The sequence below is a fragment of the Macaca fascicularis genome, chromosome 1 (assembly GCF_037993035.2).
Source record: "Macaca fascicularis isolate 582-1 chromosome 1, T2T-MFA8v1.1".
Lineage (NCBI taxonomy): Eukaryota > Metazoa > Chordata > Mammalia > Primates > Cercopithecidae > Macaca > Macaca fascicularis.
The window spans coordinates 230,207,428-230,232,772 of NC_088375.1; the positions used below are offsets into that span (position 1 = coordinate 230,207,428).

The following is a 25,345-nucleotide window of genomic DNA, read 5'->3' on the forward strand; positions in this document are numbered from 1 at the left end:
AGCAGCCTAGGCAGCATGCTTCCATGCCAGCAAGAATGCTGCTTCCAATGAAAAGTGGCAGGCTCACAAGCCAGGTCACCGCCAGGGAAGCTCCCAGTTCACTGTACATGGGTGGGTCACAAGTTCCTTGTCACTGTGGGTCGGGGCTGGTGTCATACTAAAAGGATCAATGTCAGCCTGGGTATTTTTCAGTAGATCACACGGCTCAGCTCTGAGGTCCAGGAAGAGGGGAAAGGAAAAGGCAACAAGAATAAGATTCATCCCGGGGCAATTGCTTTAATCCACTCCCAAAATGGTTCATAATCCCTCTTTAGTACAGAGCTGATAAAAAGTGCTGCTTCTCACTGAGCCTCCTCCCTGGGGATGTGTGAGGAGTACAGACAGAGCGGCTGCCTCAGGCCCAGTGCTGTGGACAAGGTGCACAGGCATAGCAAGGCCTGTCTGCAATCTAGGATGAGGTGGGGAAGGAGCCTGCATTGGTTCTGTTGCTGGGCAGCCACCCGTAAATGGCAGGGGGTCACCATCCTTCCAGCCCTGCGCAGGGCTGAGTGACATCCCCATCCTTCAGATGAGAAAACTGAGGCTCAGAAAAATCATGGGAACTTCCAAAGATCACACAAGTGCTGCAGCAGTGCCCTAACCAGGCAACTGTGGATAAAGTCCAAGTCCAAGAAGTGTTGATGCCTAGGTATGTCCCTCAAAAGATCAAAAACAGGGACCAAAACAGACACCTGTACATATGTGTTTGCAGCAGCAATGTTCACAGCAGCCAAAAGGTGGAAACAGCCCAAATGTCCATCAGTGGATGAACAGGCAAACAGCACGTAGCCTATTCGTAGTGTGGCACAGAATTCATCATAAAAAGGAGTGAAGTACTGATGCACGCTACAATGTGGGTGAACTAACAAACATCATGCTAGGTGAAAGAAGCCAAGCACTAAAGGTTACATACTGTATGATGTGGTTTGGCTGTGTCCCCACCCAAATCTCACCCTGAATTGCAATAATCCCCACAATCAAGGGCGGGACCAGGTAGAGGTGATTGGATCATGGGAGCGGTTTCGCCCATGCTGTTATTGTGATAGTGAGTTCTCATGAGATCTGATGGTTTTATAAGGGTCTGGAATTTCCCCTGCTTGCACTCACTCCATCCTGCCACCCTGTGAAGAAGGTGCCTGCTTTTCCTTTGCCTTCAGCCACGATTGTAAGTTTGCTGAGGCCTCCCCAGCCATGCAGAACAGAGAGCCAATTAAACCTCTTTCCTTTATAAATTACCAGCCTCAGGCATTTCTTCATAGCAGTATAAGAATGTATTAATTGTATGATCTCATTTATTTGAAATGTCCAAAACAGGCCAAACTGAAGACACAGGAAGTAGGTAAATGGTTTCCAGGGGATGGGGAGTGACTGCTAAAAGATATGGAATTTCCTTTTAGGGTGATGAAAAGGTCTTGGAACTAAAGAATGGTGATGGCTGCACAACATTGTGAATACACTAAATATCACTGAAGTTTACACTTTAAAATAGCTAATTTTATGTTATGTGAATTTCACTTCAATTTTAAAAGCAAGCTAAAAAATGTTGGCTGAGTCTGAGTCCCTCCTGTTGGCTGAGTCTAGGTCCCTCTCATCGAGTTACTCTGACTACCTCCTATAAAATTCAAATATGTCCTGTGGCAACTGACATAAATCCTATCTACTTGTGACTCACTGGAACACCAGAATTCCTACATAAGGAATTGTCATGGAATTCAGTCTCTCACTGAAAATAAGGGAGGGAAAATAAAAGGCAGGCAGAGCACAGCAAGAAAGCCTGGACTGTGAAGGCTCCACCCTGTGGACATTAACCCTGGACATGCCCTGTCTCCCAGGCAGGGGACCCCGGCTCCAGGACATGCATAACCTGCGGAACTAGAGATGGATGAGCCTCCACACTCCCCAGGAATCCCCATCCCAGGACTGAGCCACCAGAGCCTGAGTTAGGGGCACGCTCCTCTTGGAGTCCTCAGGTACCACTCTGCTGACTTTGTATGACCTTAGGAAAGTTGCTTACTCCTCTTTTGCCTCAGTTTACCCAACTGTGAAATAAGGCTAATAATATTTCCTGACCTTGAAGGTCTGCTGAGAGATTTTGTTAATTACATTTTTAAACAGCTTTTCAGTTGATGAAGGAAAAGTGCAGACATGTATTACTTGGGCATTTTAAAGTCAACTAATGCCTCACGCCTATACCCTCACAACACACAGACACACACACGCGCACGCACACACAGCACTGCTCTCTAAGCTACTTTAAGAAGAGGGCTTTTAGCTTTCAAATACACAGGATTGGCTCCACACAAGGAGGAAGAAAACTGCCACCCTAATGGCATTCTTTTTTTTTTTTTTTTTTGAAATAGAGTCTCACTCTGTCACCCAGGTTGGAGTGCAGTGGTGCGATCTCAGCTCACTGCAACCTCCGCCTCCCGGGTTCAAGTAATTCTCCCGCCTCAACCTCCGACTAGCTGGGACTAAAGGCGCCTGCCACCACGTCTGGCTAATTTTTGTATTTTTAGTAGAGATGGGGTTTCACCATGTTGGCCAGGCTGATCTTGAACTCCTGACCTCACGTGATACTCCTGCCTCCAACTCCCAAAGTGCTAGGATTACAGGCATGAGCCACTGCACCTGGCCTCACCCTAAGGGCATTCTTTAGGGAGGAATCCAACTCCCCCGAACGTCTTCCCCTTCCCACTTGAAACCTCCACGTTCACTCAGTGCTGTGGGCTCATCGCCTTGTGTCTCAGGGGTTCTTCACAAAATTCAGACCCACAGCTTGGGTGGGATGACGACTCCACCCCAAGCAGCACCTGAGTGGGGGTCCAGTTCTCTAAGGAAGGGGTCCCCAACCCTGGGTCATGAAACAGTACCAGCATCTGTTAGGAACTGACCTCACAGCAGGAGGTGAGCAGTGGGTGAGACAGCATTGCCATCTGAGTTCCGCCTCCTGTCAGATCAGCAGTGGAATTAGATTCTTCAAGGAACACTAACCCTACTGTGAACTGAGTATGTGAGGGATCTAGGTTGTGCACTCCTTATGAGAATCTAATGCCTGATGATCTGTGGTGGAACAGTTTTATCTAGAAACCATCCACCCTGTCTTCCATGAAACTGGTCCCTGGTGCCAAAAAGGTTGGGGACTGCTGTTGTAAGGTGAGGAGGTCCCCACAGAGTGGGCAGGGGCAGGCGGCAGGTTGGGGCTGGAAGGGTGGAGATAGGGGCCCCTCTCCGCACCCTGCCGTGATTCACAGGCCCCTCTCTGCACCCCTCCTGTGAGTCACGGGCCCTTCTCTGCATCCCTCACTCCCCCAGGGTCTGTCATTCCCTTTCCACTTGAACGCACATGGGCAGAGAGCATGACACTTTCCCTGGGACGCTGGATGGCTCCCAGCCCCCAGGACAGAAGCGGGAGTCCTGGGGCCCACTGGTCGTTCCAGTCTCCTCCAAGCATCACCCCCCTAAACATGCGCCTTCCTCTCCAGCTTCACGGAGCCAACTCCTAAGGGCTGACCCAAATACACCTGCCCCACCCTCCCCTGGGTGGGCCGGAGGAGCCTCAGTGGGCTACTTCACCGTGGTGTGCCTCCACATCCCCATCTGTGCAGCACACCCACCACCAGTGCTCAGCAAATGGCAGCCACCCCATTCCCTCTCCCTGGCTGTCCCTTCCTCCTCGGGCCCAATGGGCTTCCTTCCTCTCATCCTCTGAGAAAGGGGTCAAATGCTACCTCCAGGAAATCTTCCCCATCTCCTTTTTCCTCTTGGCTCCTGCAATTCCATTTGCTCCTCTGTCCTCTCCTCCTTGGAGTACCTGTAGGACCAGGAGAAGGGTCTTTTCATCCCTGTGCCCAGCACAGCACCCAGCATGCGGTGGCCACTCATCCGTGTCTGCTGCATGAAAGTGTCTGGATGTCAGGCCCATAGGCAGCCTGTGCCAGGACAAACCTCAGTGGCTGTCATACCTGTCACGCTGCCCGGCTCTCACCCGGGGCCAGCAGACCCTCGGGGGACCACTTGCATGGCTGGTGCCACAAAACCCCAGTCCCGCACTCCCCAGGGACCATCGGGGTGAGAGCCTGAGAAACAGATGGCGTTGGAGTGAGTGCAGCGGCTCAGGTCTTCCCAGAGCATCAGGCTTCTGTGCAGAGAATCAAATTAGCCCGAAAAATGCTGAAGGAAGAAGGAACCTGGAGCTGTGAGTGCTCAAAGAGACCCTCCAGGGTAGTAATGGCCAGTAAATTAGCCCAGTACCAGGCCTTAATCAAGAGTCCCCAAAATGCCCCTGGAAGCCTGCGCAGTGTAATGCCACAGCATCCAGGAGACCCGGGCGCCTAATGGGGCCATTCCGTCAACATTTTCTGGGATTTTGAAATGCAGTGTCATAAAAATAAACATGCTTACTCTTGTCTCGCATAATTGGCTCCCTAAAGAATCCTTGCCTTCTGAAAGCCACCGTGTCCCTCAGCAGGAAGCACAGCTTTTTTCAGCATCTGGGTACGGTCTTGAATTTTCTCTTGACAAAAAAGAGGGGGGTGGGGGCGTCGACTGAAAACCGACTCTCGTGGGGCATTTTTTTCACATTTTACCACATTCCTTTCCAAGCCAGAGAGCACAGTCCTCAGCCGGTCCTGGGGCGGAGGCTTCTGCCGCAAAGGCTGGCATCGTGGTTCGGAGAGGTTCCTTGCTAACACACAAAATACAATGATCCTGCCTAGTAACTGAATCTTTTCAAAAAAAATATATACATACACACACACACACACACACACACACACACACACACACACATCGTAGCTGCATGCCTAGGAAGTCTACCGGCGCCATCCGTGGGTGATTTCTTCACCCTTGCCTAAGATGGCTCTTTGCAACCATTCGGGAAATTGAATCCACAGCGGGATGCTGACTTCTCTCTGATCAGGGCTGTAGTCAGCCTGGGAGGGTGGTTACACGACTCTGTCATCGAGTCATTCAGATGCTCTGAGTAGAGGTGCTGAGTTATTCAGATGCTCCAAGTAGAGGCAAATCAGAGCCAGGCAGATGCCACCAAAGGGCAGCCCAGGAAATGAGCAAAATCGCCAGCTCTCTCCTGGGGCCATTTTTTCTTCACCTGGGTAAAGATGACACTCTGGATGCACCCCCAGCAGAAGGGCATGACCTGGGCCCCCCAGCTGATGGTGGGGATCAGCTGGTGGGAGGCAGTCCCTGCTGCAGCCTAAGCAGGGCTGACTCTTGGGCCCAACTGCATGGACAGGCTGCTGCTGTCACCTAGGAACTGCACCACCATTGTCCCCTCTACCAGGCTCAGAACCCATGAAGTTCCAGGCATGTCCTTTTCACCTCTGTACCATGGACATCCATGTGTGTTCTGTGTAGTGCCAGGCAGCAAGGAAATTGGCCCTGGATGCTGGGCTCAAATCCCATACTTGGCTGCCTGCCCCAGCCTGGTGGATGCTGTATTCCTTAAATACATCCAATCCAATGTGTTCTTCTAGACTAGGAAGAACAGGATGTAACGGTTCAGAGGCCAGATGCTGGAGCTGAGTGCCTGGGTTTGAGTGCAGGCTCTGCTATTTACTTGCCGTGTCGCCTGGGGAAATTCATTCAGGTTCTCTGTGCCTTCTCTACAAACAGGAGATCCTCAAAGTGCTCCTACCATAGCAATGTAGGAAAGAGTTAAGATACGGCACGGGCATAGAACAGCACCTGCTACACAGTGAGTGTCATGCAACTGTTCACTGATATTTTGTCCACACAGGCCTCAGTGAAGGTGTTTATGAACAGGAACCTGTGGCTATGAGCAAGCCCCGCACTCAGGCCTCCCAAAAAGGGCAGTTCTACAGCACTAGAGCCACCCTTCTTCCATCCCATGTCCCACGCAGACAAGGCCAACAGTCTATAGGCACTTTTCTCCCTCCAAATCCCCAGAAGGACTCAGAATCCTTCTCTACACAGAGCTCGAAGAAGCAACTACCAAAGAGGCCACACCGGTTGCCAGAGTTCAGATCTTTTCCCCACCCCTAGGTCTGGGGAGTCTCTGCCCCCAACACCAGCTAACAACTTAGCAGCTGACTACAAAGATCCTCTGGGGCCAGTTGGGCCGAGACCCTCATCCACACTCACGGGGCTAGCACAAGAGGGATACCAGGAGCTCCTCCAGGGGCCACCCTCCTCCCACCTGCAGCCTAAATTTGAGCTGCCTGGGCGCCATGGGTTTGTTGTCATTTACCCCAGGATGGGAAATGTTCCCTTCACTTCTCCCTCTTCTGCATTCGGGTTCTTCCAAGTCTGTGGCTGGTGCCGAACAATCCCCATCATGGGATTCCTGGAATCCATGGCCTGCTTGAGGGCTGCCCCTTCTGTGAGTGGCAGCATCCAGCACCCAAGACCCGTGCTTTCTGGGGTGCTTCCCACAGCTCTGTCCTGTGCCTACGACCCCTGGCACTGCCTTGTCCATCAAAAATGATGCCTGGCTGGATGCAGAGGCTCATGCCTGGAATCTCAGCACTCTGGGAGGCTGAGGCGGGATGATCGCTTGAGCTCAGGCATTCGAGACCAGCCTGGGTAACATAGCAAGACCCAATCTATTTAAAGCATAAAAAAATAAATAAAATAAAAACAAAATGATGCCCTTCAGCCCTCACTCCATGAGGATGGTTTCCCCAAACTGGCCCCACTGCCCCCCTGGGAAGGAGGAAGCACAGCTGCCTCCCTTACATTCCCTGGAAGGCCCCTGAAGCCCACACTTTCCACGTGCAGGGGAGCAGGCACAGTGTGGGTCCTTTGAGAGACCACTGACCCTCTTCCCTCCACCTCCAGGCATCTGGCCAGACAGGAGTCCTTCTAATGAGTCAAAATGTTCCCCCTTACACCAGGGCAGAGTGGAAAAACCTGTTCTCCTCTATCGAACCAAAACACATCCCCGTGGCAGAATGCACTCGGCGCTCAATAAATGCTTGTTGAATGAGAAATGTTCGAATCAACAATGGCTTATGTGTAGGGAATTCTCTTTAGAACAAAAGGAAGGAGGCAATCCCACCCCAGAGCTGGACTGTGGGCACCTAGCCCAGCACCCATCTAACAAACAACACATAAGGGGTTTCTCGTGGCCCCACCGAGCACTGACGTCTGTGGTTATAAAGTATCAAGTGGAGGCAACAGAAATGAAAACAATATCCACCAAGACACGTGCACACGAAGTTCATGGCAGCGCTGTTCCCCCAGCCCCAAGATGCCAGCAACCCAACCCTGCATCAACAGATGAATGGGCAAGCAAACGGTGGGATGTCCAAACATCGGGATACCATTCAGGAACAAAAAGGGAATGAAGTGGCAAGCTACGGCATAGACACACCTTGGAACATGACACTAAAGCACTTTGGGAGGCCGAGACGGGCGGATCACGAGGTCAGGAGATCGAGACCATCCTGGCTAACATGGTGAAACCCCGTCTCTACTAAAATATACAAAAAACTAGCCGGGCGAGGTGGCGGGCGCCTGTAGTCCCAGCTACTCGGGAGGCTGAGGCAGGAGAATGGCGTGAACCCGGGAGGCGGAGCTTGCAGTGAGCTGAGATCCGGCCACTGCACTCCAGCCTGGGCGGCAGAGCAAGACTCCGTCTCAAAAAAAAAAAAAAAAAAAAAAAGAAGTCAGACAAAAATGACCACACGCCGGATGATTCCATTTACAGGAATAGCAATGATGGGCAAATCCATCAGAGCCCAGAGGAGTGGTCGTCAAAGGCTGGAGGCAGGAACAGGGATTGCTACAAACAGCAAAAGGGATCTTATCAGGGGCGAGGCCACCGTGCTGAAACTGGACCACGGCAATAGTTGTGCAACTCAGCCAATATCCTAAAAATCAATGAACCAGACACTTTAAATGGGTAAATTTCATTGCATGTGAATTGTACTTCCAAAAAAATGCACGCACACACACACGTGCACGTGCACACACACACACACACAAATATATACATAAAGGGTAATTCTTTTTACCAGGCTTCTTAAGCTAAACCCAACTTTCTCAATGTGATCATTCATTGATTTCCACAGCTTTTAATTTCAAGAAAGCTCTCAATAGAGGTCTCCTTGGATTTGGTGACATATTTATTTTTAATTATTAAATAGATTGAAGAGCAGTATCTGTGTCACAGATAGGTTTTCATCTCCCCATGGCGTTTCATTAATTCTTTGCTGCAAAATAATTTGTTATTTGACCATAAACCTTTTACTTAAAATCATGGGTGCCAGAAAGACTTGTGATTTCAGAGTCAGCTGAACACACGGCTAAATCCATAAAGTGCTGACTTGGCATCGCAGCAGCTGGGTCCTTCTTGCTTTATTTTTTTGTTGTTGTTGTTTTAAAATTTTGTTTTGTGTTTCCCAAAAGGGCAATCTGTAACTTAATAAAGTGAGTAAGAAGTAGATTTTGTATAAGACAAGAAAGCCACAGAGGTCAGCATAAGGAGCATGAATGGACTTTTGAGTCCTGGAAACCTGGGTTCAAATCCCACCTCTCCCATGAGCTAGCTGTGTGACCTTGAGCAAATTACCTAACCTCTCTGTGCTCCAGTTTTCTCCTGTGTGAATGGGAGCAATAATACCTGCCTTGCAGGGCCACCATGAGGATTATGAGGGTGGAGTGGGACAATGCAGAATGGCTGGACAGTTTAGCACAGTTGGATCACTTAGCACAAAGCCTGGGTTAGGAAAAGGGCTAGCAGTATTATAGTATTAGTTCCAGCACCTCCCATCTGGATGTGAAAGGAGAGAGAAAGAGTATCGGGTGGAGGTCGTGAGATCTCAGAAGTTCACAGCCAAATCTGAGACAGAGCTTCCCATTGTATCTCCCAGTTTCATTCAATAAGCCCTGAGAGAGCACCCCCCACACCCTGGTTCTTTTATCATAAAGCCCCAAGTGAGGTGATAACAGCAAAGCCACAAACCAATGTCTGCCTTCTCAAACTTGAGGCTCGTGTTTCCCTGATCTAGAAACAGGAAACCAGCTGTTTTTGTGTTTGACTTAAAACCCTCAGAGTATGGTTTTGAAGCCTATAAGCCAGGGTAGAAAAGTGAGGCTGACCCCCAAAAGCTGCTCTGTTTTCAGAGCTGACCTAATTGATGTAAAGATGTGGACAGATCTTCTTATCCAATAATTATGCACGAAGTCATTTATTACTGTCACCGATGATGGATCTCGTAACATTAGCAACACCACACGTTCATATGCTGCTGAATTTTTTGTTCTAAAATGTGTGGCAGAGACACGACCGAGCAAGTTCTGTAAAGCAATCTTTTTCACCCATTTCCCCATTTCCACATCACCTTTGACTGCTGTTAAACAGAAATATATGACCCCTAAAAAAGCGAAATACTCACATACACACACGTGTGCGCACGCTCACCAGTCGGATCAGTTAGGCACTAATCTCTGACAGATTAGTAGAGAATGTTAGTTTGTTTCTTTTAATCAAACCTTTTATTTTAACTGTGGAATTACAGGCATTGTAAGACACAATACTGAGAGATCCTGTGTACCACTCACCAAGATTCCCCCAGTGGTAACATTTGCAAAATGACAGTACAGTAATATAACAGGATTATGACATGGATATCGTCAAGATAGACAACGTTTCCATCATAACAAGGAGGCCTGATGTTACCCGTTTGTAACCACACCCTCTTTGCTTCTGTTCCCCACCCCTTCTTTGACCCCTGACAACTACTACGAGTATTGTACCATGTCTATAATTTTGTCATTTTGATGCAGGGCAGGCATGCTCCAAAGTGGGGCTTAGACCATGAGGGTTTTTGGCTTTGCCTAGAAAAGAATTCAAGAGCAAGCCAGTGATAGAAGAAAAACAGCTTTACTGAGGAGGTGTTCCAGCTCTGGTGGTGTTACCAGGCCGGCAATGTGACAGCTCGGGGACTGCCCCTGCAGAGCAAGGCTGCCCCATAGGCAGTGTGCTGAGAGTGGCAGCTCAGGGCAGCTTTGCAGTTGTATTTATACCTACTTTTAATTCCATGGAGATTAAGGGGCGGTTTATGTCGAAATTTCTAGGGAATGGGTAGTGATTTTGGGTCATCAGGTCATCGCCATGGAAAGGGCAGTAACTCCTGGGTGTTGCACTGGCAGTGGTAAACTGACATGGCACACTGATGGGCATGTCTTACGGAATGGTGCTTCCATCCTGTCCCTGCTTTAGTTAGTCCTCAATTTGGTCCACAGTCTGAGTCCCACCTCCAGAGTCGAGTCCCACCTCCCACCTCAATTTCAATGCTATGAAATCATCATATAGTAAGTAACCTTTTGGGATGGACCCAGGAGTAGCCAGTCCCCCTCTCTCCTCCTGGTGCCTGATCTTATCCCAGCTCCAAGGTGGAGGTACTTGGAGACACCCCCTAAGGGCCACCAGAGATCGGATGTGGACACCCTCCAGCCTGACTCTCTATTCAAGGCAGATTAACTAAGAGTTAATCTGAGTTATGTAACCAGCACCACTCCCTACTCCAAGGCCTCATGACTCACCAGCCCCTTTCAATTCCTGGAAGGGGTCTCAGAGGAAGAAAGAACGGAGTCGACCGTCCACGTTTCCCTGTTCTAGCCCCAGAAAGCCCCTGCCCCGTGTCCTCCTTGTGTCTGATTGGCACCAGGCAGGAGAAACCCTCTCAAGCCAGACTTCAAACATAAAATCTAGATCAAGGATATATTTGGCTTTCCAAGTTAATCTTTACATCAATTTGGTCTCTACTGACTTGTAACCCTTTGAAGAAAACTTGGCAACTACGTATTTAAAACAGATGACTCTTACATAACCCCAGAGAGGAGCCCCTGGGCTCTTGAAGGCTCAGCTGTTTGCATTCCAGTCAGGGTTTTATGTTTACCTACTTCATTGTAACCCAGGGTCACGCTCCAGGCACCCTGTGGCTTTCCCACAAAAAGCTCAGGGAAATGCAGAACCCAGGGACAAGCAGGGCCCCACCTGCCAGACACCCTGTTTGTGTGTGGGCCAGAGGGACTGCGGCTGTGGAAGTGGAGACAGGGTTGGGGTCCAGAAGCACCTCCAGCGACCCCCCTCCCCCCCACCCCCACCGCTAGAAAGACACAGATGCATGCCTTGGGGAAGCTGGCGCTGCTCTGCCTCCAGGGACCCAGAGACAGCTGTCTCCGGCAGGCATGGGGCTGTCTCCATTCCTGAGCTGTGTTGCCCTGCTCCCCTCTCCAATGCATGGAAGAAAAGGAAGCAGGTGATCAAAGTAAATAAACAACAGGGACAGACCGGGAGGAGTCTGCCATCAGCTCCTCCACTTGGACAGTGGATCCCCAAGGTAGGGGTGAGTGTGAAAGGGGGGTATGTACCAATGTTGCCCAAAGATTTGAGCTGCCTGCTAAATTTGCAATTTAGTCAAGCATGATCGTCCCCGAGGAGTAGCACAGCCACTGACACTAGATGGATTCCAGTTGCAATCAATTTAGTAGCAGCAGCTGGAAATCGGCGCGAGCCAGGATTCACCGGGAGCGCAATGTTTGTGGACGGAACATTTGACTTCATCCGCCAAAGCTGGGCTGCACAGTCCCAGCTGCCGAGGGGCTCTACAGCGAGGACGGTGACAGCCAAGCCAATGGATCCCTGCCATGAGGCCCAGACATGGTACAGCGCGCACTGAGAGGGCTTGGGGAACTGTGAATTATGTCATCACACACACCCAGGGCCTCCCAAACAAAAGGGGCCCCACAACCTTAGAGCGGGAAAACAGATGGGATGGCCGCAGGGACATGGGCTGGGAATGAGCTCGTGGCACTCCGCTACGGATCACAGTCCTGAGCACAACCCAGCAAACGTATTCGGTGAACGCTCAGAGCTCCTGAGGAAGCCACAGCATCTGAGGTCTGCAGCCTGGGAAGCGACTCACAACCAGGAAGCCAACTCTAAACTCTGGGCTGCTTGCTGAGTACGCACCCCCCTCACAGGTGAGCTCTGGCAGGGCTTGTCAAACCACTGGGTCTCCTTCCATGGCTCCCTCTCTCTGAGCTGATGGAAAGTATCTTTGGAGCTTTGCTACAACTATTAAACACCACTGCAAAAGACACAAAAGCAGTTCAATAAGTCTCAATCTGCTTCTCCCTCTTGGGGGGGGAAAAGAGCTCCACATACAGCTCAGTTCCAACGCAGAAGTAAATAACCAAGCCCAGACTTCGCCTCAGGGGCCAGAGCTAAGAAAGCCCACCCAACCCCCACCCCCCGCCCAGCAAGTTAGACTGCATCTCTCCCATGGTGCAGGCCAGGCCTTCTGCCACCCCAGCTGGAGGCTCAGTGTATACCTGTCCTAACCAGGCTCCAAGCTTGGCAGCAAGACACCCAGTGCTCACCTGGGGAGCCATGGAGTGGCTTGCAAGCAAAGATGAAGGGCTGTCTTGAAAGAAAAAGTCCATTTCCAGACCTTGAACTTGCAACCCTTTGGCTCTGAGTCCCCAGGTGCCCACTGTGATGTGAAACCACCCAGACCCTCTGGGCACAGGCCTCCTTCTCTGGCCAGGAGACAGCAGTAACAAGACAGCTCTCCCATCAGGATCCCAAATAGGTGACAGCTCATCCTTAAAGGCACACTTACAGAAAATCTCCTGTGCTAACATCGAAGGGGGAAAAACAAAAGGTCAAACTTCAAAAGAACCAACAGAACTGTTTCCTAAAGCAAAATCCCAAGATTCGGCTGGAGGATGCTTGATAGGAACTGTTTTAGTAAATTTCAAACCAAAAGAGAGGTTTCTTTCCAAGATATTTGCTCTCCTCTCCCTTTACCAAAATGTACTCATCTTTTAATCTAGCAACTTAGCAATAAAAAAAAAATGTCTGTTCAAATAAGTTGCCATCAGGAATCAAGTGGCAGATGGCAGCTCAGGAAGCAGGTCAGAGCTGAAGACCAGCCACTGGCCAGGGTGGGGACCCGTCTGGTCATTCACAAGGCCTCGGAGGTCTTGCTGAGACCTGGGACAGTCCGGGGCAGAGCAGGGGATGGCAGGCCTGCAGGGCACCTGGATCAGGGTCATTCCTGCAAAGCTGTCCTCGCTCCATTTTGCCGACATCCCAAAACAGTCCAAGCCTAAACCTTATCTAGCCCAAGCACACTTATCGATTCAGGCCAGGCCAATATCCAACACCCAACACAATCGGTTCCATGATTAACCTTTGAAGCCCACAGCAAGATCGGCCACTGCGAGAAGGGAAGCTAATAATAACATCTAACAATGTTCACTAGATGTGTTACACAGGATTCACCTCTGGGTGCAGAATCGGCTCATAAATCAAGGGTCGCTAGAAAACACTTGTCGTCCCCGTCCCCTTCCGATTTCTCAAAATCAGGACACGCACTAGATCCTCCCTCCCTTCGCCTCACTCCCCGCGCAGCTTTATCCAGGAGTGGGGGCGGCTCAAGCAGCCGGCTAACAACTACTGGCCTTTTCGTCCCCAACGCGGGAGCGCAGTGCATCCCAGTGGACAAACTCGAGAACCGCACGTTGCTCTCCGCCTCCACCTCTGTCCTCCCCGCTCGCGGTTCCAACCCGGGACCCAAAGACACGAGCTCCGTGAATGCCCGGCAGGAGGGCGAGGGCTCAGAGGCAGCCTGCCCAGCAAAAAGGACAGCTGTGCTCTGGTGGGCCCTGGGCCACCCCAGGCTGAAGCCGGAGAAGCCCAAGAACCCCGGCGGGCTGGCAAAGTTTGCCGAGAAGGGTCTTTCTGGACACCCCCACCGCGGGCTCTAGGCTCGAACCCCCTGTTCCACCTGGCCCTGGAGTCCCAGACACAGACAAGCCCCGGGAGCGCCGGCGGGCGTGTGTGCGTGTGTGTTTACAGAGGGGTGGCCGCCGGCGCTCCCCAAGAGCCCCAGCTCTCCCGCCCCAGCTGCCAGCCAGCTGTGGGCGTCCGTCGGGCCCGGAGGTCACCCGCAAACAGCTGGGTCGGCAGCTGGAAGCCTAAGAGGCCCCTGCTCAGCCCCGGGGCCCCGAGAAAGAAGGGCGGGCGGAGTGGCTGTTCGCCTCTGGTTTCCTCCAACTCCGCCTGCGAAGCTCTCGCTGGGAGCCTGGAGCTTTAGCTTTCCCCAGCAGCCCCGGCCCCCGCGCCCGCCGCGCCCAGCAGCCCGCGCCTCGCCCCGGGCCCCGGGGAGGAGGCGCGCCGGGGCAGCCGGCCAGGACACTGCGCTGCTGGCGCCTGGAGCTGCGGGCGCGCCCGGCCGGCCCCACTGCCAGGGTTGCTGGGGCGGGCGCCGCTGCCCGGACCCCGGACGCGCGGAGCCCTGGAGACCCGGCCGCTCCCCGCCGGGGCCGCGGCGCTCCAGGCTCCGGGATCAGGGCGGGCGCCCCTATCCGGTTCCCGGTGCACCCCGTTGCCCGCTTGCGGGAAGCAAAGAGGGGTCCCTTGATTTGCAACAGAGAGGAAAGCGCCGCTTCCGCCCAGCCCGGCACCCACGCGCCCAAACGCACCCGGCGCCGGCCGGGTCGCTCACCTGAGTCCTAAAAGCTGTTGAATCCACATGGTCACGTTTCGGGGAGCCGGGCCTCAGACCTGGCTCGCCCGGGCCATCTGCGCGGCGCCCGCGCCCGCTCGCTTCCGTCCCGCGGCGCCGGTCTCCGGCTCTCGGTCCGCCGCCTCCCGCCGCCCGCCGGCCGCGGGGCGCACAGCGAGTCAGAGCGCGGCCGCGCGGGACTCCATGCCGGCCGGCGCGCCGCCGCCGTTGGGGCGCATGGCTCAGGCGGGGCGGCCCGCGGGGGCGCACATCCTTCGGCCGGGGCGCGGGGCTCGCGGCCCCCTCCGCGGGCGGCACAGCGAAGGCGGCGGAGAGGCGGGGCGTGTTCCGGCGCTGTCGCCGCGCAGTCAGGGGGCCGGGGAGCTGCGGCTTCGCCCTCCGGGGCGGTGAAGAGGGAGGCCGGCGGCGCTGCCGCTCACGGTGCGTGTCTCCCGGCGCGCGGCTCTTGCCTCCAGTCGGAGCTCCACGCCGATGGGGCGGCGCTGATTAGGGTTTGGGGCGACGCGACGCGGGCGGACGCGGGTCCCCCCCGCGTTGCCGGGTCGGGGGGCTCTGCCAGAGGCTCCGCCGCCGATCGGCGCCACTCAAGTTGCCCGGGGGCTCCGTCTGAGCGCTCGCTCTGCAGACGGTCGCGGCCCGGAGGCTGGCAGGAGGCTGGCACGGGAGGCGCGCGGGGCGAGGGCGCCGTGGAGCGCGGGGCGTGGGGACGCGCGGCGGCGGCGCCGCGCGGAGGAGGCGCGCGGGGATCCCGGGGCCCCGCCGCCCGCGCCCACCGCGCCCGCCGCAGAGCCGCCCGCGCTGCTCGGCCGCCTCGCTCTTCGCGTCTGCCTCTCAGCGCGCTCGCCCCCGCCTCCCGGAGCCGGTCCCAACTCCGCCCGCCCGGCCCGGCTCACGTCACCCGCCTTCCCCGCCCCTCGAACGGGAGCTCGAGTCCCCGACCCGGCCCCGGCTCATGCTCGCCGTCCCACCTTGCGGGGGCCGGGGTCGCCGCGGGGCGGGGGCGTCGGAGGGCTGTGCCCAGCGAGGGCGACAGCGCAGGCGGGGGCTTCTTCAGCCCCCTTCCCCATTCCCGGTTGCGTCCCGGTCCCCACCTTGCGAAAGGCTCGAGAGAGGCCGCAGGCTCCGATTGGACCGCCGGGCGCCGCCGGATGGTGTTGCCAGGGTAACCGGATGGCATGCGAAGCCGTTCGAGGTTCCGACCCGGTTACGGGGGCGCCCAGTGGACCCGGAGAGCTACTTTGGGGAGGGGGCGGCACCGAGGAAGAACTGGGTGGGGGCGCATGGAGCAGGGGCTGTGCGAAAAGTTTCCTGGGGCGGAGCTGCGCCACGCGGGCCGCGCAGGAGCGTCTGTCCGAGGGTCCCCTGCGAGGGACTCCTCTGCTCGGCTGCGCGGGCTTCTGCGTTGATGAAGTCACCGCGTTCCGGGTCGGAGCTTCAGCGCTTCTGCCCGGAACCCAGCGAAGCCCAGTCCTATGCCCCTGATTACCCAACGGTCTCTCATCGCCCAGCGCAGCTGCTGCCTGGTCAGGCCCTTGCTCCGGAGGAGTCACTGGAAAGTTCCAGGGAATCTGGGCCTCCCAGACTCTCCACCGGCGTTTCACTGCTCATTCCCCATGCCAGGACTCCTCTGTGCCTACCTGGTTAGCCTGTATTTGCAAAAAAACGAAAACAAAAACAAACACACACACACACACACAAAAGGGGGGGGCACTTAAAGGAGGACAGACACTGGGTGGGGACCTTTCCCTGAGAGAAGTGACATGGGGCGGAATCCTCCACAGACCCGCTGACGCTTTGAGAAACCACGACAAAGCCCTGCTTTTAATCCTCTATAGGCTGAGGGCAGTGCTGAATCCGGACCTTGGAAAGGACGCTGGTGCCACCCTTCATCTGGGAAAGGTGCAAGGGGCAGGGGATACCAAACCGAGTCTTCGCTCTGCGCTCTGTGCAGGTGCTTGACCCAGGCCAGCTCTGGAATCTCCCCAGGCCATGCGAGAGCCGTGGGAGGGAGGTGGGGGGCGGGGGCGGGAAGCACTTCACAGGTGAGGCCTCCCTGGGAGGGGCAACCAGTGAGGGGGTGGAGGGGCAGAGCCTGGAGGACCATGGCTTGGGGCTCAGTCTCCCAGGAGGACCATGACTTGGGGCTTAGTCTCCCAGGAGAACCATAGCTTGGGGCTTAAGTCCCCCAAGCAGCCCTTTCACCCCCAGGCCTCCAGGATCTTTGCCAAGGGTCTTGAGGAGCCAGGCACAGGATTGGACTCTGCCCAGGCAGGAGGACGAAGACAGTGACTTCCCCACAAAGACTCCCAGGAGAGGGCCAGAGGCAGGGAGGTGTGGTGGCAGGAGTGCCAGCCTTGCCATGGGTAGACCAGGGGCCAGCGCTTGCTGAGTCGGGGTCCTGGCCGAGTTGTCTGGCCTCTCGGACCCTCGGTCTCCTCTTCTGTAAGATGCGGGGCCCACAGCCCCTGCCCGGGGAGGTGTTGGCAGGGCCCTATGAGGCCTCACGCACGGTGTGGCTACGGTCATCTGTGAGCCGGCCAGAGGATCAGAGAGGCAGCAGGGTGACTCAGCAGTTTCCCTGCCGGGCCGCCCCTGGGTCATCGTCCCCTAGAACCTCTCCCTGAGGGGTGTGAGGGAGCGGATCCCATTAACAGTCGGAGGAGACAGGGAGGTCCTGGAACCAGCGGGGCCCATGGCGGCGGGCGGGGAAGGAGGCGCCCGCAGTGCTGCCACCTAGCGGGATGAGGTGGCGGTGCTGCACCAGGGAGGCCCTTCCTGCAACCCGACTGGACCTGGAGGAGGCCGGCTTCGCAGAGGAGGGGCCAGGAGGGCAGGGAGGGACTCCGGACCGGACCGTGTCGGCTCCAGGAACCCCTTGGGCAGCCTTGTGGACACCTGCTAACCTCTCTCAGAATGCCTTCTAAATGCAGAGTTGAAAAAGCCCAGGATTATTAGGAAACCAATTATATGCAAATACAGTATCAAAAGACTAATAAAAACAAATTTCTGACATAGCCGTACATATTTTTTATTAATACACTTAGTAAGCAATTGACTGATCTTAAATTACCTTCCTTTTGAAGTCCAGATATGCAGCAATAATATTCTGAGGTATCTGCAGCCATGGCAATGTGATATGAAAATGCCTGTGGTTTCTATGTTTGACGGTCACAGGCACCGTGCTCTGCCACCTCCATTTATAATGAAAGGAAATGCCAGGTTTCAGTTAGGGTTAAATAAAGATGCCAATTTTCCCCATCTGAGTTGAAAGACCCTTTGAATTCTATCCAAGTACCCTGGGAATCTCCGGGCAAAGAGAATAATAGAAGGAAGTGTTTCCTGAAAACCGAGATGGGAACAAACTCTGCAGAAGTCTCCAGGCGAAGTCAGAACCTAAAGACCACAGCTGCTGCCTCAGTGAGTGAGGGCCTCTTCAGTCTATGGGGAGGGAGGATGCCCTCTGCCCCCACCCAGGCTCAAAATCATGATTTGGGACTAGGGTACACTGATTTCCTTTTTCTCTAGTGTAACTCAGGTCCACCTCTCTCCAAAAAGAGCAATCCGCCTATTATTCTTATTTATTATTATTACTTTTTTTTTTTTGAGATGGAGTCTCGCTCTGTCACCTGGGCTGGAGTGCAATGACGTGATCTCAGCTCACTGTAACCTCTGCCTCCCAGGTTCAAGCGATTCTCCTGTCTCAGCCTCCTGAGTAGCTGGGATTACAGGCATGCACCACGACGCCCGGCTAATTTTTGCATTTTTAATAGAGACGGGGTTTCACCATGTTGGTCAGCCAGGTCTAAAACTCCTGACCTCAGGTGATCCACCCACCTTGGCCTCCCAAAGTGCTGGGATTATAGGACTGAGCCACCGCGACTGGCCTATTATTATTTCGATGACAATATCATTGTCTTTTTTACAGACTGTAAAACAAAAAAACCTTACCTTGTATTTCAGCATTTCTAGAACTGGTTTTCTATACTTTGATGGCTCTCATATTTCTGACTGGTTCAGTTTTCTTCCCTTGGGGATTGGGAAGCTGTGTGTATGTCACTCCCACTCAACACACACACACACACAGACACACACACACACACACACACACCTCCCAGCTTCGGCAGATACAAAAGGGAACTGTTCAGATGTCCATGCTGTTGAAAGTTCTTCTGGTCACACTGCTAATTCTGGCCCCTTCTCCCTGCTGGGGAAAGTCCACAGCCTGGAACCCTGGGGAACCCCTGTGGTCTCCTCACCTAGTCCCCTCCCCTATTTTCCCAACAAAGGAGCCAGCAGGCCCCCGCAGGAGGTCCTCTTTGAAGCTCTCTGAGGCCATTTATGTAATGGCCTTCACAGACTTGACTATTTTTAAAACCCATCCAAAGCCAAATTGAGCTGCCATTGTTCATTTTTCTCCCAAGGAGGTAAATGTGTCTTAACCATGACATTTGATTAAGTAGCTAAGTTTGTGATTTTAAATGGAAGGGAAAATGCTGATTAAAATTATTATAAGTTTCTTGAAAGCATTCACAGGAGTATCTTCCCTGACGCTCCTATCTTCCTTGCTACCCCCTCCCAATAAAACTTGCAGGAAGCTCATGGTTGTCGGGGGCAGGGGGAATGACGCAAAGTCGCTTTTCCTTCTCAGGGAGGTTATATGCTGAAGATTTGGGGTTTCCTCCCCCTGGCACCTGAGTTGTTTCCTGGGTGAGGCTGCACACAGCTGCACTACATGTACCAGCTGAGTGCAAGGCAGAGACCAAGCCTTGGGGCAGAGGTGGGAGCCAAGGAGTTGTACTCCCACCAACAAAACGACTCACAGGACAATCATCCTGCAGCCCAGCAGCGGCCGGGCAAGAGAGAATGCCAGACCTGAACTGTCTGTTAAAGTGTACTGTGCATCAGAGAGAGGAAGAGGGGATTCCTGGGCTTGCTCTGAGCAAGTGATAGCCTCCTGGTGCAGAAGGAAAGAAGGCCATCTAAGAATTTGATCTGGCCCAGGATGGAGAAAAACTCTCATCTCAAGGCTTTTATGGATCTTCTGTGTCGACAGGTTTGCCTCTTCTCTTTAGATGGAAAGGGATGAAGAGAAAGAAGGTTAATCTAAATTGCAAAGTAAAGTGACAGGATTTGAAAGCAGTTCCCTGGCATTGCTGGGATTGGAAGGTCTGGAGTGGCAAATTAGAGAGAAGAGGGGAGTCCAAGAGTGGGGTCCACACCAGGGAAGCCCCAAAGGGGAGGGCCAGGGGGCTAAGGTGACCAGTGAAGCCCTTATGCTTTCTCATAACTGTGACTGGGACAAGAATCTCAGGTTTCAATGTTGCAGCTCTGTCCCCTTTTAGAAAACCTCCACGGAGCTCAGGCTTGTGCTGCAGGTGTCTGGAGGAGTGATGGGAGGGGTGTCTCTACTGTGGGGCAGCCAGAGGGGGAGGCCATAGTGGCCAGAGGAGCAAGAGGAAGAACTGGGACCCTCTGACTAACTTAGAAAGAGACTTAGGAAATAGGACCTTCCTTCCTCATATTATAGAGGATTCTGGGCCTTGCATGGGGGACAAGAGGAGTAAATGCAGAAATTCACACAGTCCTCAGGATGGGACTTGAGATAAATAGTTTGGATTTAAGGGAAGGGGGAATTGGGGCCATGAGAGAGTCAGGCACTTGGTTTCACGTAACATTGAGAGATAACATCACTAGCCCTGAAGGTCTGGTTCCACTAGTAGGAGAGGTGTGTGTACGCACTCATCTCGTTGACTGAGCCTTGAGTAAAGGAGATGGGAGTATGTACTCATCTTGTTGACTGAGTTCTGAGGAGAGGAAGTGAGAGTGTGTACTCGTCTTGTTGACTGAGCCCTGAGTATGGGAGGTGAGAGCTGCACTCATCTTGTTGACTGAGCCCTGAGTAGAGGAGGTGACAGTATGTACTCACCTTGTTGACTGAGCCCTGAGTAAAGGGGGTGAGAGCTGCACTCATCTTGTTGACTGAGCCGTGAGTAGAGGAGGTGACAGTATGTACTCACCTCATTGACTGAGCCCTGAGTAAAGGGGATGAGAGCTGCACTCATCTTGTTGACTGAGGCCTGAGTAGAGGAGGTAAGAGTATGTACGCATCTTGTTGACTGAGCCCTGAGTAAAGGGGGTGAGAGCTGCACTCATCTTGTTGACTGAGCCCTGAGTATGGGAGGTGAGAGCTGCACTCATCTTGTTGACTAAACCCTGAGTAGAGGAGGTGGGAGTATGTACTCATCTTGTTGACTGAGTCCTGAGTAGAGGGGGTGAGAGTATGTACTCATCTTGTTGACTGAGTCTTAAGTAGGGGAAGTGAGAGTATATACTCATCTTGCTGACTGAGCCCTGAGTACAGGAGGTAAGAACATGCACTCATCGTGTTGACTGAGCCTTAAGAGGGTAAAGAAAGTGCTAGTGAGTGAGGGTCATTGGGAACAATCAGGGCCTGGGAAGAGGAGCTCCCAAAATGGATGATGTGCAAGCAGGTAGAGCTGGAGGTCTGACCTGGGAGCAGCCGACCAGGGTCTGGAGACCATCAGCTCCATGCAGAAGTGGCAAAGCTGGACACCAGCTTTGAGCCTGGGCTACTGATGCCTCTTCCAAGTCAATTCATAAACCACATCAGCCAGCTCACACTAGATTATATTGCAACAACAAACAACCCCAAGAGTTGGCTTAACTCAACAAAGGTTGATTTCTTGTTCATGCTCACAAATTCCAACAGCTGGCATTTGCCCTGCTCCATACTGTCTTCATCCTGTGACCCAACCTGAAGGAGCTGCTCTTACCAGGGACATCCCAGTCACATTGCACAGGGCAAGGAATCATGGCAGATTCATGCCATAGCCCTTGCGGCTTCTCCTGGGAAGGGGCATATGTCACCTCCACTCACATTTCATTGGCAAAGCAAGTCACAGGGCCAGGCTGATGTTGGGTGGGGAGTAAGGAAGCATAGACCTCACACAAGGAGGACAGGGGACACTGCACATACAAGTCATACAATCTTCTACACTCATGGGCACCAACAACTCAAGAAGATAATTTGTATCTTGTTTTTCTCAGGCCCCTAAACTTGATAATGTCAGAATTTGTGAGAAAGAAAAATGCATGTTTCCCATGAAGGATGCTGAGTTTGCATCCCTTTCTCTGCCTCCAAAGCTCTGATCCATGAGGTAGACACCAGAGGCGGGGGCTTGTAAATCACATTGGGCTGTGGGAGTGATGGGTTCACCTCTAATTCTAAGATGGCTAGATAATGCATCTTTCAGGGTTGTGCTTCTGTCTAGAGGGGAGAGCTGTGATCATTCTATAAAAGTCCTCAAGAGGTAGGTTAATAGGCATGTTTAATAGTAGAGTAGGGTGACTATAATCAACAATAATTTACTGTACATTTTTAAATAGCTAAAAGAAAAGCACTGGAAAGTTTCCAACATGAAGAAAAGATAAATGGTCAAGCAAATGGATATTCCAATTACCCTGATTTGATCATTATGCATTATATACATGAATCAAAATATCACACATACCTTCAAAATATGCACAAACATTATGTGCCAATAAAAAGTCATCACCATCATTACCATCACCATCATCATTATCTCCATTATCATCACCCTCCTCATCACCACCATCATCACATCACTACCAGCATCACCACCATCATCACCACCACAATCAACACCACCGCCCTCATCACCACCACCATCACCACCACCACCACTACAATCACCATCACCACCATCACCACCACCACCACCACCACCATTATCATTGTCACCACCACCATGACCATGACCATCACAACCTCATCACCATCACAACCACCATTATCATCACTATCACTATCACCACCATCACCATCATTATGACCACCATCATTACAACCATGACCATCACCACCATCACCACCACCACCATTATCATTGTCACCACCACCACCATCATTATCACCACCACCATGACCATCACCATCACAACCTCCTCACCATCACAACCACCATCATCATCACTATCACTGTCACCACCATCACTACAACCATGACCACCACCACCATCACAACCATCACCATCAGAGCCACCATCGTCACCACCACCACCATCACCATCACACCATCAGCATTATTTTTTTTTAGAGTTTTGTTGGAATTCAGTATCTGCCAAGATACTCATTCTTAAAACATGAAAAAGCAGCTGACCCTCCTGTGGCCCCCTTTTTGGCCAGTCATTGCAGGACTTCATCTTCCCCAAGCAGCAGATCTGGTGGCATACAGGCCACTCACCACCAACGTAGAGGGTTACTGAGCAGAAAAGTCACTTCCTCTAGCAGTGCCCTGTCTGAGCTGCTGTCCTTGGACTGGAAGAAGCTTCTGGAACATGCTGGGAAAGGAGGAAAACATTTCACTTATTGAGTGGCCTGATGCAGAACAGATACACACCTGGTTCACTCTACTTCAGCCTAAAACTCACCCTCGTCTATAAGCATCAGCCTCGGCAGGATGCATTTCACATTTGTGATCTCATTTAACCTCCACAAAGACCCAGAAGGGTTGGTAACATTAGCATACCCGGGCCTACTATTTAAAAAATTTAACACCCATGCAGCCCAGGCACTGAAGTGGAGGCCGGCCACAGACAGAGCCAGGCAATCACTGGCTTTTCCTTAGACAGAGAGATGGTTCCTAGGAGAGGAAGCTCCAGGCTGGGGTCCAGGCTATGACCCAACCGGTGTTCAGGTATTCAGTTTTGCAACATCCACCATGGCTACCTGATCAAATGAGCATATGTCAGAGGAGCCTTCAGCTGGGAAGGGCTGACAAGTGACCCAGACTTGACTTGCCCAATGCCGAGGCCTCCTTTAGTACCTCCCATGGAGGACACTTGAGACAAAGTCACAGCTCAGTCCATTTATTTCCCACACTCTGACTACACCGTGCAGGGGAGCCCCTGGCAGACAGCATGTGTTCAAGGCAGTGGTAGCCAAATGCTACAAATTGCTGTCCTGATGGTTATTTTCCTACATACAGTAGAGCTGATCCCTGCACAATGCTGGTCCTGAGTTTCACCTTTGATATTGCGCTGATGTGCAAATGTCCACTTTTGTTTTATTTGATGGAACATGGCTAATTGCTAAGAATGTGACATGCTGCCGCTGACCATCCAATGTTCATTCTCCTCTTCTTCCTTACTAACAAAACTGCGGTGGTGGTGGTGAGGGGTGGGAGGGGATATAAAAAATGTGCCAAGCCAAGAGTTTATGTTTGCAAACCTCTCTTATACCTAGGGTGGATCGTAACACGGTTGTGGCCAATGATGTGTAAGCAGAAGTTGTTTGATGTGACTTCTGGCAAAGCTCTTAAGGAGAGGACTGACCCGTTACCACGTATCTTTTGCCTTCCTTGTCCTTAGTCCTGGCTGGGACGCAGATGAGATGCAAAAGGTGGAGAAGCCGTGTTGTCATCATGTAGTAACAGATTTGAGGGTAGAAGCTGCACTCTGATAATACCAGGGAAAAATAATACCAGTAGTCCAGGGCCCTGAGACATCACAGATGTCCATTTGAACCCCAAATTGCCTGTCTCCAGATTCGCTATCAGGCAATAAAAGGAAATCTTTCATTAGTTTAAGCTGTAGTTTGCTCCAGTTTTCTATAACTTTTGGCCAGCTATAATCCTAAATTGACAGAGGGAGCAAGTGCTTATCTGCAAAGCAGTTAAAACCCAAACACAGGCCTTCATTTCTTCAGGGTTCTAATTTTTCTAGGGAACAATCTTACCTACTACTACTAAAAGTTATACTCGGCCAGGGACGGTGACTCACGCCTGTAATCTCAGCACTTTGGAAGGTCCAGGCAGGTGGGTCACCTGAGGTCAGGGATTCAAGACCAGCCTGGCCAACGTGGTGAAACCCCATCTCTATTAAAAATACAAAAATTAGCCAGGCATGATGGTGCATGCCTGCAGTCCCAGCTACTCGGGAGGCTGAGGCAGGAGAATAGCTTGATCCAGGAGGCAGAGGTTGCAGTAAGCCAAGATTGCACCACTCCACTCCAGCTTGGGCAACAGAGTGAGACTCTGTCTCAAAAAAAAAAAAAAAAAAAAAAAAAAAAAGGCGTAATCACAGAGGAAGACTAAGATAAATGTAGAATCAAAGGGCTACATAGAAACATAAATATAACATGTGAGTTTTAAGCTAAACCTTCACATTATCCCTTATACATTTTTATCTACACCTATTTCACCGAAGCTCAAAGTCATATTATTGGCTGAGATTTGCATTGGGATGGGGTGGTGAAGCTAAGAAATTCGTCATCCCTTTGTTCCAGTGCTGCTGGACTTTTCACTGAGTGAAGAAGTAAATGCTGAGTCTCCCAGGAGGCTGACTCCTCCTGGCTCTGGGTGTGCATTCTGATGAAGATTCTTAATTGTAGGCACCAACAGAAGGCTCGTGAGAGGGCAACATGGATCTCCATGTCTGAGCAGATGTTTAGATGCTGAATCAGGCCCAAGGCTTCCCAAATGAACTCAAGGAGTTTCTTTTTCCCAAGCTATAGAAAGTGGCAATAGCAATCCAGGGTCTGCACTGGGGAGGAGCACTGCCAGGACACGTCCCTCCCTGCCGTTCCCCCCACCCCCAGGACACGTCCCTCCTTGCCATCCCACCTGCCACCACACAGGACACATCCCTCCCTGCCATCCTGCCCCCTTCCCAGGACACGTCCCTCCCTGCCATCCTGCCCCCTTCCCAGGACACGTCCCTCCCTGCCATCCCACCTGCCACCA

At 52.5% G+C, this 25,345-nt stretch overlaps 2 protein-coding genes across 3 annotated transcripts in view; one reads left to right on the forward strand and one right to left on the reverse strand.

The window, feature by feature from the left end:
- The window catches only part of AJAP1 (adherens junctions associated protein 1), a 144,194-nt gene extending 128,807 nt beyond the window's left edge, over positions 1 to 15,387 (reverse strand). For both annotated transcript variants that reach the window (XM_065530702.2, XM_005544959.5), the window contains exon 1: positions 14,541 to 15,387. In XM_065530702.2, the coding sequence (XP_065386774.1) occupies positions 14,541 to 14,569 (29 nt within the window). In that variant the 5' untranslated portion in view covers positions 14,570 to 15,387. The remainder of the gene's footprint in view (positions 1 to 14,540) is intronic.
- LOC123570467 (uncharacterized) lies at positions 14,568 to 17,573 on the forward strand. Its single transcript, XM_065520953.2, has 4 exons — positions 14,568 to 14,907; positions 15,052 to 16,201; positions 16,397 to 16,512; positions 16,770 to 17,573. Exons 1-2 carry the CDS (start codon positions 14,568 to 14,570, stop codon positions 16,041 to 16,043), a joined length of 1,332 nt encoding a protein of 443 aa, XP_065377025.1. The 3' UTR covers positions 16,044 to 16,201; positions 16,397 to 16,512; positions 16,770 to 17,573.
- Positions 17,574 to 25,345: the final 7,772 nt, after the last annotated feature.

Bases quoted from the DNA above. Each gene is read 5' to 3' on its own strand.
- LOC123570467 (XM_065520953.2), top strand. From the start codon at position 14,568: ATGGTCACGTTTCGGGGAGCCGGGCCTCAGACCTGGCTCGCCCGGGCC. The intron at 14,908-15,051 runs GTCAGGGGGCCG...GGCGCTGATTAG, and splicing joins TCCGGCGCTGTCGCCGCGCA to GGTTTGGGGCGACGCGACGC.